Genomic DNA, 18164 nt, shown 5'->3' with positions numbered 1-18164 from the left:
GGGCATGAGTTCGATCCCACATGCTACATGGCATGGCCAAAAAAAATTCCAACCAACTGAACAGAAAACAATGGTGACTTTGGAAACCCAACTTAGAAACGTTTCTGAAGAAGCAAAGGTCTGGGGAACACGAGGTAGCTTTGACCTTCCATTCTGAGCTACAAAATGCCGGATGTTCATGGGGTGGGGGTGGGAAGGAAGAGGGAGGCTTACTGGGGAGGGTTATTAGGGAAGAAGATACTCTTTCACATCATCGGGTTTGTGGTCTGCCCGCTGCTAATCAGGGGAGGGGACTGTCTTTTCTTTTCTCCCTTTAGGCAAAACACTCAGTGAAATTGCCCGTCTCTGCTTCTCTTTTATGACAGTAATAACAACGTTACACACCATGCAGCTGGTGTTCAGAGCTTCCGGCTCTCAGCCACATTGGCACATGGCAAGAACAAGAGGGAGGGAAACAAACCAGCACGCACACCCTGGCCTGATGCCCAAATGCACCAGGGAAGGGCTGGCTTTGAACGTCTCGGATTAAGAAACATAAAAGAGGAGCAAAAGGCACCTATCAGGACAAAGCTGGCCATACAACAGAGGCCACTCTCAACGTGGGAGCAGCCTGGTCTGGGGGCAAAGCAGGAGTGAAGCGTGGCTGGAAAACTATCACTCCACAGAAGACCTGGGTGGGGAAGGGCCCTCCTGCCTTTCTCAGGCTCTGGAGGTTACCCAATTCCATAGAAATGGTCTCTGTCATCTAGGCATTCACGTGCCAGGTCTGAGGACTGGCTCAGGTGGTTAGGTCCCCTGACCTTGGCAAATCTGTTGACTACTGGCTGGCAGGCATAGTGGGAATGGAATCTGTCCTGCTTCTCTGGGGAGTCTGTGCAATGACCCAGGACAAAGTGGACAGAAGCCCCAAAGCCATAAAGACTCAGGGGTAGGATGATGCACTGAGGCCAGAAGAGATGTTCCGTGAGCAGCCTGTTTAGTCTCTGATCGAGAACTCTGACAGATGTTCCAGCCGGCGGGGCGGGCGGGGTGAAGCAGGCCATGCCGTCTCCCACTTTTCCCATGCCCAGCTCTGAAGGTCTGGGACCAAGAGCGCTGGACTCCACGTGCTGCTCCTGCTGCCCCGCGTGTCCCGCCACCTCCGAGAACCTGGCATGGGCTCACCCGTGAAAGATCCAGGTGCTGCACTCGTCAGCCTTGGTGATGTAGTTCTCCGGCAGGAGTCCGGAGCAGCCCGTGGTCAGGGACGTGCCATAGATCCAGCCCTCGCTGGTGCTGGTCTGCTCCATGGGCGACATGAAGATGAAGTCCCCGGGGACCAGCTCCAGCTCGTCGTCGTTCTGTGGGGTGTATGGGTAGATCACCTGTAATGTCTGGAAAAGGAGGAGAGGGAGGCGTGAGGCCCACACCTGACCAGCTCTGCTGAGCACCTCAGGGCCCGCCTATGTGCTCTGCTTTTGTTCACAGGCACCTCTGGGGTCTGCAGGCTCCGAGTAGATCTGGATTCAGGTCAGAAGGCATTTCTTCTCCTCTCAGGGTGTGCTACTGCTTCTGGCTGGTTCCAGACTTTCCTTCAAGCATAGCTTTGCGTCAAAAGACATGGCTTGTAGAAATTCATATGGAAACTCGTAGGTTCTCCAGTAAACTGCTTTACAGACGGGTTTGGACCTCGTCTTCCCTGCTGTCTGCCAGGTCGATGCCGTAAGACACCCTGGACACACAGCTCGTGGAAAGGAGCCTTCATGCAATGTCACCAACAACCAGATGAGAGACTCCGCTATGAAGGCTTTGGGGGCAAAGTGATCTCCTCTCCATGTAACTGAGCGGCTCAAATAAGACATGGTCCTGCCTACAAAGAGCTTTCTTTAAACCTCCATGTTTAGCAAAGACCTCAAAAGAAAAATATCTTTCACAGCCATCAGTGTCCTGTGTGTAACCAGCTCCTGTCAGTCAACAGGTGGAGACCACGTGTTCCCTCTCTGGGCTCAGAAAAAGCCCCTCGGGCCAACCTCAGGTCATGTCACTTGTCTGATTTATTCCATATTTTGCCTCCTTTTCTGGTACAGAAATATCACAGGCAGAGGTATGAAGATACTTTGGAAAACATCTATTAATATTTTGCTACTTTTCTGTTAACAGCAGAAGACCTCAATACTAAGGAAAATATTTTTCTGTGTGTTTCATAAGGGGACACTAAGACGGAGCTGTTTTATCAGCTTTTCCTTCAATCCTGAAGCCACTAGAGGAAGGCTAAGTATTCTGGTTTCCACATACGGGTTTTTAACTTTGTTTGGCCTCTGTTTTTTCTCATCTGCAGGGGCTTCCCTGGTGGCTCAGACGGTAAAGAATCTACCTGCAATGCTGGAGATCTGGGTTCAAACTCTGGGTCAAGAAGATCCCTTGGAGGAGGGCATGGGAACCCACTCCAGTATTCTTGGTTGGAGAATCCCATGGACAGACGAACCTGGTGGGCTACAGTCCATGGGACTGCAAAGAGTTGGACACGACTGAGTGGCTAACATTTCATTTTCTCATCTGTAAAATAATACTTGGACTATAAAAGTTAAATGAGACAACCTAAGAAAACAAAGGTCCGTCTAGTCAAGGCTATGGTTTTTCCAGTGGTCATGTATGGATGTGAGAGTTGGACTGTGAAAAAAGCTGAGCACCGAAGAATTGATGCTTTTAAACTGTGGTGTTGGAGAAGACTCTTGAGAGTCCCTTGGACTGCAAGGAGATCCAACCAGTCCATCCTAAAGGAGATCAGTCCTGGGTGTTCATTGGAAGGACTGATGCTGAAGCTGAAACTCCAATACTTTGGCCACCTGATGCGAAGAGCTGAATCAATCGAAAAGACCCTGATGCTGGGAGGGATTGGGGGCAGGAGGAGAAGGGGACGACAGAGGATGAGATGGCTGGATGGCATCACTGACTCGATGGACATGAGTTTGAGTAATCTCTGGGAGTTGGTGATGGACAGAGAGGCCTGGCGTGCTGCGCTTCATGGGGTCGCAAAGAGTCGGACACGACTGAGCGACTGAACTGAACTGAAGAGAACTCCAAAACTCCTGAGGACTCTGGTACACAGAAGAGACATAATTATTTCTATTCTATTATTTCTAACCATAACACCTTGTTTTCAAGGGGTTATCTTTCTGTCGAGCTGATGCTAACCCCCAAAGCCTATGCTAGGTAGGCCTGTGAGCTAATCAGCTCCCTAGGGTCAAGATGATCCATCAGAACATGTCATAAACAATTTCTTTCTGGAAATCTCTAATGAGAGGAGGCAGTAAAAATGATGTTTTCCCCCAGAGAATGAATGTGATAATGCACAGAACTCAACTGCCCCACGGGATTTCTGACATCCCTTTTATTTAGGGTTAGGTTATTTAGGTTATTCCTCTCTGAATCCTCACTCCAGCATCTATTGGCTCTAGATCTTCTTCCATCTCGTCGCCTCCCCACTTCTCTGCCACATACACACTCAAACCACATTTCCAAATGAACCAGGAAGGTTCTTTTGCTGGGTTGTTAAAAAAACAGCTTAAGGAAAAAGAAAAAAAACTCACAACCAACCACTTAAATCTCTAAGCTAGGTATGTGATGAGACACCAAAAGGAATGCTTCTTTTCCTGGAACAGGGTGGAGAGAGGGACCGAGTCACGGGGAACAAGTCTAAACTCAGGTTCCTTAGATGCTCAAGCGCAGCAGTCTTGGGTAATGATGCCTTTGACTCAGCAGCGGGCCTTTTCTTTGAGAAACTCACAAATGACAGAGAAGATCTCATCCCTCCTTTCACTTGGGGGTGAGTCTTGTGGCTCTAGGAGATCCCAGGGAGGTCGAGGCACAGAAAGGAGCAGAGGGGACAACTCCTGGGCAGACAGCAGTTGGACAACAAGGAGCCTTGATTTACTGGATAAGCGATAAAGAAAATCAAGGTACTGCAGCAAATCTCAAATCATAACCGCTACTCAGGTCCCCATAGTTCTTTCCTGCTCACCGAAAGCACATGGCATGCAAAAGCCAGCCCGAGTTTGGGAGATCTCAGGACACACTGCCTAGTTTTGTCCTGAAAGTGTTAGTCACTCAGTTGTGTCTGACTCTGCAAGTCCATGGACTGTAGCCCACCAGGCTCCTCTGCCCATGGGATTCTCTAGGCAAGGATACCAGAGTGGGTTGCCATTCCCTTCTCCAAGTTTTGTCCTACATGATACTTACTCTCTTAGGCCTAGCATCTACTTGTAAGAATTCTTGAGTCTATTTGAAGTATGTTTTCCTCCCTTCCTACTTGGGGACTAAACTCAAAGTTTGTTACCCCAGGAAGGGCAGGCACAGCCCTTCGTGATGATAGGAACTGACCCTCTTTGCCTTTGAAGCCCTTTTTTACAGCTGTGGCAATTTTGTTGTTGTTGCTGCAACCTCTCTTATGGGAGGGCCTCTAGTCCATGCCAATACTCTAGCAAAATGTCATCACTCTCTTGCACACATGAGAACTAAGGATTGGGTTACTGTCTAGAAGTTGCAAAAGCGAATCTAACTACTGCTAAAATAGGGAGTCAGGATTTGAAGCCATGTGTGCCAGACTCCAAAATCTATGCTTTTTCTAGAACTCCGTCCTTCCTCTAGATTTCCAGCGCTTGGCACATAAAACTAGCATGGCATACCGAATGTGGACAAGATGGTGTGAAGCAAAGCAGGCACTTGCGAGCCCACAGGAAGTCAGCACCCGAACAGCGGAGGGGTGAGATCTCGGAGGATTCCTAAGCATCACCTGCTGACTGTCCTTGCCTAAACCACTCGCCTTCTCTGGACATCTGTTACCTCACTGGACCGATCACTCAATCCTGCCTCCTGAGCACAGGAGGAGGTAGAAGGCAAGGTGAAGTTTATATATGCAGGGGGCTCAGGTAAAGCCAGGTGACCCTGGAGGGAGAGCTTGATCAGGAGGAACAGTAATAAATGAGCTTTTACAAATAAGAGATAAAAAGAGGCCATGTTATTTTTAGAAAATAATTCCTGTGGGCACTAGCTGCCTCATTCCCTCGGTGCCAATTGAGCAGAATGTGGGTCAGGCAGAAAAGCAATTACCCTCTGAGTTAACTGGAGGGCAGTGTTGATTAGAAGATACTCCTTGGAAAATTCCGTCACCACCTCCCTTCGCTTAGAAAGGTGACTTCTCACAGCCCATTGGCACACCACCTTTGACAGTTTTTCCCCTGCCCTCGGAAGGAATCCATTCAGCCACACCTCTTTTGTTCTATTTAGGGCTCACACTAAGCAAGTCCAGGAAATGTCAGAATTTTGAAGGAAGGCTAAGCCCAGTCTCTTTGCTGTGTCTTTACAGAAACTTGCATCGAATGACTTGGAAGGAGGATGTGACGGGCCCATCAGCAGAGCCAGACAAAGTTGCACATCCCTGACCCTCTCAGACCCCATGGACCTCAATCACGGGCTGGGTCTCCCCACCACATTCAAATCAACAATGAGGTCGCCTGACCTAGACCCTGAATCTCTTCATAATTTTTTAAAAAATGTCTAAAGGATATTAAAAGTCTATATAAACAAAAATATCAGTTCTTTTGCTGCTGAAAAACTAGGAAATTAATTATGTTTCACAAATGTAGTTAAACCGGAGGACAATTTTTGCAGGCTCTGTGGTCTCTTTTTAGGTGGGTTGCCCATCTTTACTGATCAGAACCTCTGGCTTTTGGCTTTGGTTCTGGTCCTGAGTTGCTCTTTAGCTTTGGACCAGTCACTGAATCCCTGTGTCTCAGCTTCTCTTTCAGGAGAAAAAGGACAGCAAGACTCTTTAGAGGTGGCACATGCTGATCCTGGAAAGCAATGTGGGTTCCCTCAAAAGAAGGATGATAGCACCATGCCAGTGGTTCCACCTGTCACTCTTATGCCTCCTATGTGATGCACACACTCTCCTGATATTTGGTCCATGCCTTTATTTCATATGCATCTGTTCTCTCTTCCCCACTGGACTCAGACTCCTTGAGGAGAGGACATTTTAAAATTTTAGTATGTTCCAGGGTAACCTGCATGCCAGAACAAATACTGTTAACTATGTGTTCACAGATTTTCTTTTGTATTTAGGTATCTTTCTCACCTAAGATCAGGGTGATGTCTTCTACCTATTAATCCCGTGAACAGATAGAATATTTTAAAATTTACCGACATGCTTTTCTATCTGTTCTCCTGTTTCATTTCTATACTATTCCAGTAAGGTTGGCAGGGCAGACAGAACAGTGGGGAATATTACACAGCTCAGCCACTTGGGACCTAGAGACGAGAGATGCACGCTTACAGATTCCCAGTGAGCTAGCCAGCGCCTGGATGAAATCCCAGGCCGGCTGACTCCTGGTCCAGTGCTGGCCCCACTGCGTTCCTCGGGTGTCCGTCTCCCCCAGCAGCCAGTGCTGCTGGTGCTGAAGGCACCTGGCACCCCCGGCAGGGGCAGGAACCCCAGTGAGATGTTACCTCGTGGTTAGCAAATCGGATATCCCGGGAGAATATGGTGGCCACCCAGTCACACCCGAGTTTGACGTCGATGTTCTGGGCGAGCTTCTCCAGGGTGGGCAGGTGGCTGGCTTGGAAGTGGTAAGCCAGGGTCACGTGCAGCTGCTTTTTGTGGGGTTCCACGTGCACTTCTAGAGGAAGGGAGGAGACAGGCAGTTGGTGCATTGCAATGGTGGAGACATGAGGGAGAACACAGAATGGTGCCCTGATAAAACTGCTTCCCAACAAGTAGGGGAGGGAGCCCCTCGGTCAGACAAAAGCTGTTTCTCTCCTTCACAGCAGCTGAATAAGAGTGGGTGGGGATGTAACAACCCACAGTCCAAGAGAGAAACAGCCACGTGTCTGGCTTTTCTGGATCAGCTGAGAGGCAATCGTTTTGATTGCTGGCTGCTCACAACAAATCCAGATGAGTATCACTGGCCCCACCATTCAGGTGAGGACATCAAGACCTAAAGGGATGAGCTAAGTATGGAGCAAATTTTGTCATCCTGCGACTCCCAAAGCCGAATTGTCTTCATTTTGAAATCAAGTCTCTTAGCTTCTGAGTGGCTCTGATGGAGAAATGGGGGGTGGGGGGAGATGGATTACTTTCAAAGTTTAAAACAGGGTTTCTCAATGTCATTTTGGACCAGGTTATTCTTTGTAGCAGGGATGTCTTGCACATTATTGGGTCTTTAGCTGCCTTCCTAGCCCCCACCCATCAGATGTCAGTAGCACCCCCAAAGTTGTGACAAACACACATGACTCCAGAAACTGCCAAGTGTACCAGGGTGTGTGTGTGTGTGTGTATGTGTGTGCGTGCGCAGAATCACCCGACACCCACAGGCTTCAAGTATGCAGGCTATCTAAGACACCCTGAAAAACCAAACCAGCCTATCTACACAAGGCAATGGCTTTTGTCTTTCATATGCGTCTTTCAGCTGGGGAGAGTCATTTACTGTCCAAGCTAGAACACTGAAGAAGACACAACAGAAGGGAATTCCAGAAATCAAGGGGCTTGCTCTAGTCACACAGAGATGGAAGTAGATTTGGGTCTCTGGGGGTTTTTGGCCATGCTGTGTGGCATGCGGGAGTTAGTTCGCCAACCAGGGGATTGTCCCTGGGTCGGTGGCTTTGAGTACTTTTTCTGTTATACTGCACTGTGAATCTCTGGTGTAAAAGCCCCTGAGATGACGGCTCTGTGTCTTGTTTGTATATTGAAAGCACCCCTCCTCCTCCCTTGCTCAGCAGCACCCCTGTGGACTTTCGGTATTTGTTAAATGAGTGAATACACACAAATGAATCTCCCTAAACCACCAAGGATGAAGGATGACACTTCATCTACTCACTCACTGCTGGAATCTGGGTCTGCCACACCTCTGAATACCAGGGCACAAGTTCTAAAGACCTGTCCAGTCTGGGCCAATGGCTGAGGCAGGGCCAGCCAGTTCTCTGAGTCACCACCAGGGGGCAGCACCAGGACCGAGATGCCAGCCTGGCAAGCCCGTTCTTGGGGAGATGGCTCAGGCATTTGGGAGGGAGCTGGTTTGCCCCATTCCTGGCAGGAAAGCCACCAAGGGCCCACTATATGCGCTTTATAAATCAGCCGCGTCCAGGCTGAGACCTGGTTTACTCATTCGGGAGGGACTGGGGTTTTGTGGCTACAACAGCAGACTTGGTTCTTGTGGGAGTTTTAGTGGTTTTGACAACAGCTACTGTGGGATGAAAAAGAGTCGTTTCCCTGAGATGGAGGGATGGGAACAGGAAATAAGCTGCCGATGATGCCATTTGTCTGAAATATTAAGCGTCTGTGAAGCCAGCAGGCTCCACCCAAGTCAGAAGAGATGAGCCCTGGGGAGTGAGGGCGTGGGGTAGGGGTCTAAGAAGACCCAGTTCCCAGCACACAGAGGTGACTGAAGGGCCCGGATCCCTCTGAGAGCGCAGAGGGACTCTGAGTCCCTCGCTGAGTCTGGGCCCTCACCACACTCTTCCTGGAATCCTGGGCCCTGTTTGGAGATTTTCTGCTAAAGGACCCTGAGCAAAAGGGCCTGAAGTGAAAGTCGCTCAGTTGTTTCTGACTCTTTGCGACCCCATGGACTGTAGCCCACCAGGTTCCTCTGTCCATGGGATTCTCCAGCCCAGAATACTGAAGTGGGTAGCCATTCCCTTTTCTCCAGGGGATCTTCCCAACCCAGGGATCAAACCCAGGTCTCCCACACTGCAGGCGGATTCTTTACCAGCTGAGCTACCAGGGAGGCCCAAAAGGGCCTGAGCTGGGGATGAAAACAGCAGCTAGGGACATGGGCCCGTGAGGTGGAGGCCAAAGGCCAGGAGCCCAAGGAGTAGACGGTGGGGCTCTGCCAGCTCCGCACTCAACACCCGGGACCCCGGTGGGCACACACACACGGCCTTGGCTCTGGTCAGGGTGCTGCCCCCCTGCTGCCCCTGCAAACAGCCTGCTCCTTCCTGCCTGTGCTTTGCTGCCCTCATGCAGGGCCCTATGCCTGTCTGGCAGATCGACGCCTTCCTGGGGTGACCTTCCTCTCCTCACAGCTCTCACTACACGAATGGGGTTTCCCAAGCATGCCTCTGCTGGGAGAAGCCACTGCTTCTTCCCTGCTGCATTCTGCACAGAGAGACACATGGTAGGTGCCCAATAAATACCTGCTGACTGTGATTCCATTCTAAAGGCAGTGAGCAGACTCCCCCACCGTCTGTCTGTCTGTCCGTCCCATCGCAGGCGAAGCCCCTTTGGAGCTCAGTGAGCTGTGGGCACCTCAGTCACCCGGGAAGGCTTTGCAAACCTTGGCCTCTGACCCCTCTCTCTGCTGCCTGCTGTTCTGCTGTTGAGTCGATACACATCCTGAGCACCCCTCCAAGCTCATGCCTTTGACAGTAGACCTCCTTTGACAGTAAACCTTGGTTGCTGGCTTGAACTGAGGCCTTCCAGGCAAAGAGCACGTGGCATCGTGAAGGAGCAATGTCTGGGGCTTGTCTACTGGGTTTCAGCTAGTCGAATGAAAGGTGTCATCGGCTCAGTGGATTTATTACTGGATGCTAAGGGGTTCCCCTCTCCTCTCTGGGCCGTGCGACCTCCTGAACAAAGGCCTCAGTCCTCCTGGAGGGGACGGGGCAACCCAGATAAACGCCTGCCTATGAGGGGGGTTGGAAGGAGGAAAAGGCTCCTTGGGAATGCCCTGGCGGTCCAGTGGTTAGGACTCGGTGCTGTCACTGTTGTGGCCTGGGTTCCATCCCCAGTGGGGAACTAAGATCCCTAAAGCTAAGAGGTGCAGGCAAAAAAAAAAAAAAAGCAAAAGGTTCCTGAACTGAAGGGAGCAGCCGAGAGCCGATGGGGGGCTGTAAAGGAACACACTTACAGATCAATAGGAACAGTCATCTGCGTGCCTTCAACATGGGTGTCATCACCTGCTCTCAAGGAGGTCAGCAGAACTGCAGTTGAATGCTTTTCAAAGGGGCAAGAGGTGTGGGTTCTGCAGGGAACGGCTGTGTTCTTGGTCACATTCTGCCCACTCCTGTGGGACCTCCCGACTCCACCATCACTTTCTGTCCCCTTCCTTCCTGACTTCCTGATTCCCAGGGCTGGCTGGCCTGGCAGCTGGAGGCTCACCAGTTTTGGAGGCAGCTTCTGCTGCGAAGTCGGCAGCAAACTTCTTGAGGACCTCTGCACTGTCTTCCTTCACGAAGAGGCCGATGAAGTTGGAGGAGGTGTAGAGCTCCAGGGGCAGTGGGGCTGAGAACTTGCATTTCCAGCGGCTGACGGTGGTCTGCAGGGCCTCCCCCAGGGCGTCCACCTTGCTGTCCTCACACTGGTGGGGGGGAAACAAGAGGCTTCTTTCAAAGACAAGGGGTGGTGTCTGCCGCTACTTAACTTTTGTATCCTCTGCCCAATACTGGGGGCTGAGGAGGCAGCCCTGGAACCATTGCTCCTGTCTGCAAGGAGGGAGAAGACCCGCAGCCTCCCAGTTATCTGGAGACGGATTATTCAGTGGGTAGACTAAACCAGGGCAATGGACCACCGCCCCGCTCCCTCCCTCCATGCTGTGCTCTGAGCCCCACCAGAATGCAGTAGGGCTGGTCTAGCAGAAACGGAGCGTGAGGGCCACGCCAGGAGAGCGCGCAGCACCCCGCGGTAAGTTGCTGTATTTTCTCTACTGTTCGGCATCATCTGCGCCTTTTCTCTTCAGCCTAAATGATCCAAAGCTGATGCCACCTCAACCCCACAATACTGGGGGAGAATGAGGCTCCAAGAGCTGTGACATCTTCCTCCTCCTACACCCCCACCCCCCGAGCGCTGGAAGAAAGAACAAGAGTGTCTAAAACTCCACGTGTTTTTTGAGAAAGATCCTGGGTGACTAAGAGGAAATGATCATCATTTTAATTTTCAGCGTGAATGGTGAAAGACAAGGTGTTAGGAACATATTTTCACCTATAAAAGGGCGTGGGGGATGGAGAATATGAATGAGATTCTGGAAAAACCACCCAAAATATTAGAAAAACATATTGTCTTAAAGTGTGATCATTCTGCCTAATCGTGACTATAGCTGGATACATCTGTTATTCTCCGTCTCTGCAGAGAACCAAAGGGGAAGAAATGTGTTTACATTTACTGGAATGAGAGGGATTTAATTCAGTCACTACCTAAGCTTCATGAGGCTAGAATTATGGGTCAGGTAACAATGTCAGGAGAAAGGTATCTCCTTCCATTTCTAGAAAGACCTCTAGCATGGCAAAACCTGTAGACAGTGTGCAGGAGGCCAGAGTCACTTCCCCGTCTATAGACTACATTTCTCATCCCCAGCTTTCTAACGCCTGCTCTTTCTTTGTCAGAGGGGAGGGAGACGATCGACAGGGGGAAGCCAGGTTAGAGAACCCATTCCCCTCATGGCTGCCAGAACTGTGGGTCACACAGTGGGTCAGGCTTGTCCCCTGGGTCCTGAGGAGCACAAGGTCACCACAATGCTACACCAGACCCGGTGTGCTCCCGGGCATTGGCAGATATTAGAAAGAGGACAAGGGACTTTCCTGGTGGTCCGGTGGTAAAGAATCTGCACCTCTGTTGCAGGGGGTGCAGGTTCAATCCCTGATGGGATAAGTAAGATCCTGCATGCTGCATAGCACAACCCGTCCTCAAAATAAAGAGAGGAAGACGACTGGGGTGAGCAGCTGACCTCACTGATTCCCCCAAGGTTCATTCCGCTCTGGAGTCATGACTGTTTCTGCCAACATCCTGTGAGGCTCCCAGCTTTGATCCAGTCCCTCGGGGCCTGAGGGATGCAGGCACCCTGGGGTGGGGGCTGTGGCTCACCATGAAGAACTGGCAGAGGGTGATGTGGGGGAAGATGTTGTGCGCCTTGTTCTTGCCGCAGATCTGCTTCGACTGCTGCCAGAAGTCGGAGAGCTTCTGCGCTAAGGGGCCGGTGGGGCGGAGGTAGAGGACGTACTCCCGGGGCAGGGGGTCATCCAGGAAGGGGTCGCCGACGTGGGAGAACAACCTGCCAGAGAGACAGGGGGGCCGGGCCGGCCTCACTTGAGGACCATGGAAGCCAAGGGAGAACCGAAATCAAGATCCATCCTTTGCAGCCTCCACCAATCACACACTACAAGCGGGAGGGTCTTCGGTTTTGTACTTTAAAAAAATCTACCTCTCACTTTGTTACAAAGCTCACACTTTGTAACCAACTCTCAGATGCACCAACATCTCTTCTCCTGCCTGTCCTATTTCATTTGCATCCCACAGCTCCCCCCTAAAATTCTAAGGCCACCCTCTCCAGGAAGCATTGCGGATCACCTCCAAATCCTTTCCTAGGCCACCAGTACTGCCTGTCCCTCCAGCTTGGTCTACGCTTAAACCCACATGCCTCCAAAGACAAGGGAAGCTTTGAGAGGGCCGCTTTGTGGGGTCGGCCCTGGGCCGTCCTATCCTGTTGGAAGGTCAGTGGATGTTTTTCACCTGATTTGTCCAGTATCTACACTGTATCTTTAAGTGACTGAGTGGGGAGCAGGGGGTGAATATCATGACAGAGACCACATCTTGGAAATGCTCTGAATTTCTTTTAACAGCTCTGAGGAGAGCACACTCTGGGGCCAGGGCACAGGGGGCAAATGGCTTGTCACACGGCCCCCTCTCCTCGTTGGAAGGGCCCATCAGAGACAGGCTGCACGTCCCCGCTCAACCACACACACACACTTGGGATTAATTACATGCTATTTTCTCAATTTATTTATTTTATACCAACCAGTCACATGCTGCCTGAACGCTTCTTCCTCCGGTGGATGCCAAGGCTTTTTGTCTGGAAAGAGAAATCAGATTTCTATTGTTAGTATTTTTAGCCTCCTATCAGCTTTTCCCACCGCAGTGACAAAGCTGGGTGTGAGGCAGGCATGGTGAAGCCTCTTCAGGGGTGTGGGGGAGACGCCTGCAGCAGGGTGTCCCCCCAGGGGTCACAGCAAAGTGTGTGAACCTTAGAACCTGTGATTAATTTCCATGTCATTAGCATTCAATTCGCATGCAGCCTGACAGCGCATGGCATCTATTTTTAGCCATTTCCACATTAGACTTTTATTTTTGCTTCCCTAAAGGTTGTCATGTCTTGCTTTTCCCTCCTTCCCTTTCACCCACTCACTTTTCCTGACCCAGATCCCCTGCAGAGCACTTTCTCATTTGCAGCCTTTTGGCAAAGTATGCTAGAAAGTGGTGCTGGGGCTGTTAAGACTTGAGGCTAACTGCCCACAAGGACAATTGGTCTGGTTCAATCCAAGGCCTCCTCCCACTTCCCTCCAATCACCACCAGCATTCTCAGACTGGATCCAGAGTCTCCAACAACTTTACAGACATCTCTGGGGACATGTAGCACTGGGTAAAGGCTTCCCAGGTGGCTCAGTGGTAAAGAATCTGCCTGCCAAGGAGACGAGGGTTCAATCCCTGGGTCAAGAAGATCCCCTAAAGGAGGAAATGGCATCTCACTCCAGTATTCTTGCTGGGAGAAATCCCATAGACAGAGGAGCCTGAAAGGCTATATAGTCCAAGAGGCTGCAGAAGAGGCCAACACAACCAAGCAACTGAGCGCGCACACAGCGCATGGTAAAGGGGACTGGCCAGAGAAGGGAAGCTGTCAGGCCCACTGCTGGAGAAACACTCAAGAGTTCTGTGTGCAGCGGGGCGGGCTCGCAGGGTGGTCCCGGCAGAAGGTCACAGCCTTGTGCTCAGGCATCTGAGGACAGCCCTTCTGAAATGTCAGCTAGGGTCTCCAAGAGCCACAGTTCTGGGTTTGCACCCAGTTTTGCTATTTTTCCATCCATTCATGCATTCAAGTTTATGACTGTTTAATATATACATCTTGAATTGCAATGACTTTGTTAGCACTGTGCTGGGTTCTAGGAATACAGTGAAAATCGAGACTTATATGGCCCCTGGCCTCACAGGGTCTCAGCCAAACAGGCACGACTATGTTCATTGCACAGATAACTATTTAATCACATTGGTGGTCAATGCAACGAGGGAAGGGCACAGAGAACCCTAAGTGCATAGGCTGGAGGCACCTGACCTGGGGAGGGAGTGGAGGTATGGGTGTGGGGGCTATGGAGATAGAATTCACCAAGTACCTCTCCTCTACAAGCAAGAAGCCTTGAACAGTGCCCTTCACACTGGAGGTGATTAATAATCAATTACTCATGTCCGTTTACACTACCCCAATTCAGGGTCTTTGGGAGAGAGGAGAGAGGGGAGGATTTTCTAGTTTAAACTGATGCTCTTCCCAAGCATCCTTTTCCCGATTGGCTGCTGAACCCAACTCCTCCTTTCTTTTCCTGGTCCCTCTATGGAGCAGTGAGAACCGATGATGCCATGACAATCACAGAGGGTCAGGTTGGAAGGGACCTCAGACATCAACTAGGGGCCCAACTGCTTCACTTGACGAAGGGAAATTCAGGTGAAGGAAGTAGAGTCATGTAATCAGGACAGCCAGATTTAATCAGTGAGCGCCGGGTGAAGGGCAGACTCCAGCCTGATTCAAGGCCAACCCCAGTTGCTCTGTTCCATGGTCCAAAGAGAAATGCCTTTCCCCCCCCACAAAAATCTAAGCACAAATACCAAATGATCAGAATAAAAAATCTGCACAGCTAAGCAGAACAACATTCTAGAAGACAAGCCTCCTTACAGTAAGATGAGGTTATGGAAAAGCAAGACAGACTCCTTGGAAGCCCCTGGAACAGAGACTGGTGCAGAAAAATGCTGGAAATGTAGGAAATCCCACTTCCCCACTCCTGGATATGGCACTTAATTGTTGCCAAGATGCCAGCCCTGTTTCCTTTACCACTTCCTAGACAGAGGCCACATGGTCTTTTAGAGGTTAGAATGTCCAAGAGATTAAGCTCACCAAAAAAAGCCCATCATTTCAAAAACAACTGGGAAAAGGAAAGCTCACTCATACGATGTGCTATTTATATCAAGGATCCATTTTTTTTCTAGGTTCTTCCTCCAATGAAATATATCCTATCTGAAGTTTATTTTTCCTTAAGCACTAGGAATATCCTCTGGAAATGAAAGCTCTCATTAAGTTACGGTCCCTGCAATTCAAAAGCCAAGTTTTGGGGAGGATTCAGATACAACTGAGAAAGATAACAAAAGGTCTGGGTATTAAGGCTGTGGTGAAAGGTGAAAGAAACCCAAATTCTTCTTTCTGGAGAAGGCTGAGAGGTCTTCAATTTTAGGGAAGGTTATCATAGCTGATGTACCTTCTCTCATGAGGGTCAGCTAAAGTAAAACGCCTTTTAGCCATATCAGAGGAAACTCAAGTTAGACACCAGTAAGAAGTTTCTTGGCAGTAACATGCTTTGAAGGCTTTTACCCCTGGGTTGGAAAAGCCCCCTGGAGAAGGGAATGGCAACCCACTCCAGTATTCTTGCCTGGAGAACTGCCATGGCAGGGGAGACTGGCAGGCTACAGTCCATGGGGTTGCAAAGAGTCGTACTCAACTGAGCAACTAAACACACACACATACACACACAACATGCTTTAAAGTGGCTTTTTGGTTTGGTTTTGTTTGGGGAGTTACTAGAAAGTAGTTACCGATCTGACCCAGGTGTGTGATTCTCTAGGCAGGAGGCCGTGGAGGAGGAATAGCATGGCTTTCCCAGGGTCCTGGGCTCTGCTGCTCCATCACCACTGCCAGGCTGACAGTGCTTTGGGCTGAGTTTGTTCCCAGAACTCTGCCCCCAGAACAGACTGAACACGGGCGGTGGCAGAACGTCTCCCCGCTGCAGCCCGCTGAAGAAAGCCTGTTGCCATAGAGTTCCCACCTCCAGGGTCCATTGGTGGGGCCGGTGCCAAGAACAGTGGGGCATGGGGGGTAGACCCCAAACCCCAGGCTGAGCTTGGACAGCTGCTACCCCTCAGAGGGACGCAGAAGTCGGCAGAGTGCACTGGGCAGATAAAGGGGGAAATACCGCTTTACACTCTAAGGACTGCACTCTAGTCTCTGGATGACAGCCGCTCATTATTTTAGACGGCACTTTCGTGGTTAGCATCAGAGAAACATGTGAGCCATTGAGGTTTTGCTATTACATGAGAACACAAATTTGACTTTGGACCCTGGTTCTAACCTTCCCAGTTATGTCGAGGGTTCATTCTTAGAGTGTGGGGAAAAAAAAAATGATGCAAACTCTAATGCATGCTAATAATGGGCAAGAAAAGCACAAAGCAGATATAAACAATGGCTCATCAAAAACACCAGGCATGGAGCTGTGAGGAAATCAGCCAGATGGGGAGGACCCAGGAGCACCCAGGGACAGCCATGCTTCACGCAGCCAGGATGGCCAGGACTCCTGTCTGCCTGTAGATCTGGCCTCTGCCCGCAGCTCTGCTGAGTTTCGGGCCCACCGTAGATCTGGCCCCAGAACCACAGTTCTATCCAGACACCACGGTCACATCTGTGGCAGGCAGAGCAGCATCCTTCCTTCCTCCCCCACACCCACTTGCCCTCCATTCTCTTGATCTCCTTCTCCTCCCAAGGAACTCTTACCAGGAAACCAAATGTAAACCAAGAATAAAAACAAGAGTTTACTGAGTGTCGTTTCTGATCTCAAGTTTGACGGTTGGCGTCCTCTCAGAAACCATGGTCTCTGGAGCCCGTGGCTGAACTCAGGCCTGATGAGTGGAGTCGGCTGGTCCCATGTCTGGGCCCAGCAGGATCCGCAGCCCCTCTCTCCGAAACACAGGTTCTGAGCCCAGCTGGAATTTCCTGCTTAATTGTCACCCAGGCTGACTTCCCCTGCAGCCGCTCTGGTGCTCTGGGTTCCACTGGCGTCTCTGACACTCCCAGGAGGTCAGGTCCTCCCAGCCGAGCGCCAGCTGTGTGCCAGGCACTATGTTCTCATCAGCAAGTGGAGGAGGAGGAAGCACGATCCTCATCCTCAAAGAGTTCACAGTGTCAAGACACATAAGCGGCTTACACGGTGACATGTTAATGGCCGTGATAAAAGAAGTGCCAAGTGTGCTAGTGCTAGGGTAGCTCAGAATAGGGGGCTGCTGACTCGGGTGGGGGGGCTGAGCTTCTCAAACTGTCCACAAAGCCACTCTAGGTCAGCACACCAGGGCCAACTCAGGAAATTGTCAACTTCTGAATGCAACAAAGTCACCCTCTTTATCTGTTGAGCATCCCCCATAAGCTACGAGCTCAAAGTAGTTCAAGTTTCATTCTTTTAAATTTTCATCTGGTACTGGAGTACAGCTGATGTTTTAGTTTGAGATGTGATTCAGCAAAATGATTCATTTATAAGTATACATGTATCTATTCTTTCTCAAACTCCTTTTCCCATTTAGATTGCTATGTAACATTGAGCAGAGTACCCTGTGCTATATAGTAGGTCCTTGCTGGTTATCTTGTTTTAAATATAGCAGTGTGTACATGTCAGTTCCAAAGTTACAGTTTCAACAGACGACTTTCTTGTATTTCCCCTGGGGTCTTATCTCTGTGAAGCTGGGGTTTTGGCAGCTGTTGTAGCAAAAAGCAAGTACCCAGTGTGGCCCAATGGGGAACAGGAAATAAAGAGTGGCAACGTCCAACCTGATCCTAAGGTTTGAGAAGTTGTGCAGTGCCCAACAGATACGTATATCCCATTAGTAAGTAGTTGCGGTTCTTTAAGAATGAAATTCAAACATTTTTCTTTCAATTTTATGTATTATTTTTTCATATGGCCTTTAAAGTTGTTAGGAGCAATTAACTGAGTTGTTTGGGTTTAGCTACTAAATACACAAAACCATTAGGTATTTCTGTTGGTCTACAGGCTCTATGTAAAAATTACTCACACACTGAAGGATGCTGTGAACTGAAAAGGCTGCAATCTGTCCAAGAAGAAACAATGCTTAAACGGAGAATCAGAGCTGGCTAGAGAAATTCACAAGGAGAGAAGGGTATCTGAAGTGAAGACCATGTCAAGAACTACTATATGAAGGTGAGAGACAGCACTGTATGTGTAAGGAAGTTGGAATTTGGTGATACTGGACCAAAAATGGTAATGCTCGAAGAAGGTGAGGATGAAGCTGGAAAGGTTGGAGGGGACAGCTCACAAAAGTCTTCATGCCATTTTCGAGGTTCAACCTGATGGCTTTATGCAGTGGGGAACAATGAAGGCATGATCAGATA

At 49.9% G+C, this 18164-nt stretch overlaps 1 protein-coding gene across 1 annotated transcript in view; it reads right to left on the bottom strand.

Annotated features, from left to right (window-relative positions):
- UBASH3B (ubiquitin associated and SH3 domain containing B) overlaps positions 1-18164 on the bottom strand; it is a 151183-nt gene that overhangs the window by 23672 nt on the left and 109347 nt on the right. Inside the window, exons 2-6 of the mRNA XM_061146237.1 lie at positions 12759-12812; positions 11828-12014; positions 10130-10328; positions 6484-6653; positions 1165-1373 (exon numbers count right to left, since the gene is read on the bottom strand). Of these exons, the coding sequence (XP_061002220.1) occupies positions 1165-1373; positions 6484-6653; positions 10130-10328; positions 11828-12014; positions 12759-12812 (819 nt within the window). The remainder of the gene's footprint in view (positions 1-1164; positions 1374-6483; positions 6654-10129; positions 10329-11827; positions 12015-12758; positions 12813-18164) is intronic.

This window comes from Dama dama, chromosome 1 (genome assembly GCF_033118175.1).
Source record: "Dama dama isolate Ldn47 chromosome 1, ASM3311817v1, whole genome shotgun sequence".
NCBI lineage: Eukaryota > Metazoa > Chordata > Mammalia > Artiodactyla > Cervidae > Dama > Dama dama.
The sequence above is the reverse complement of the archived record's forward strand: the minus strand, read 5'-3'. Positions and strand labels throughout refer to the sequence as shown.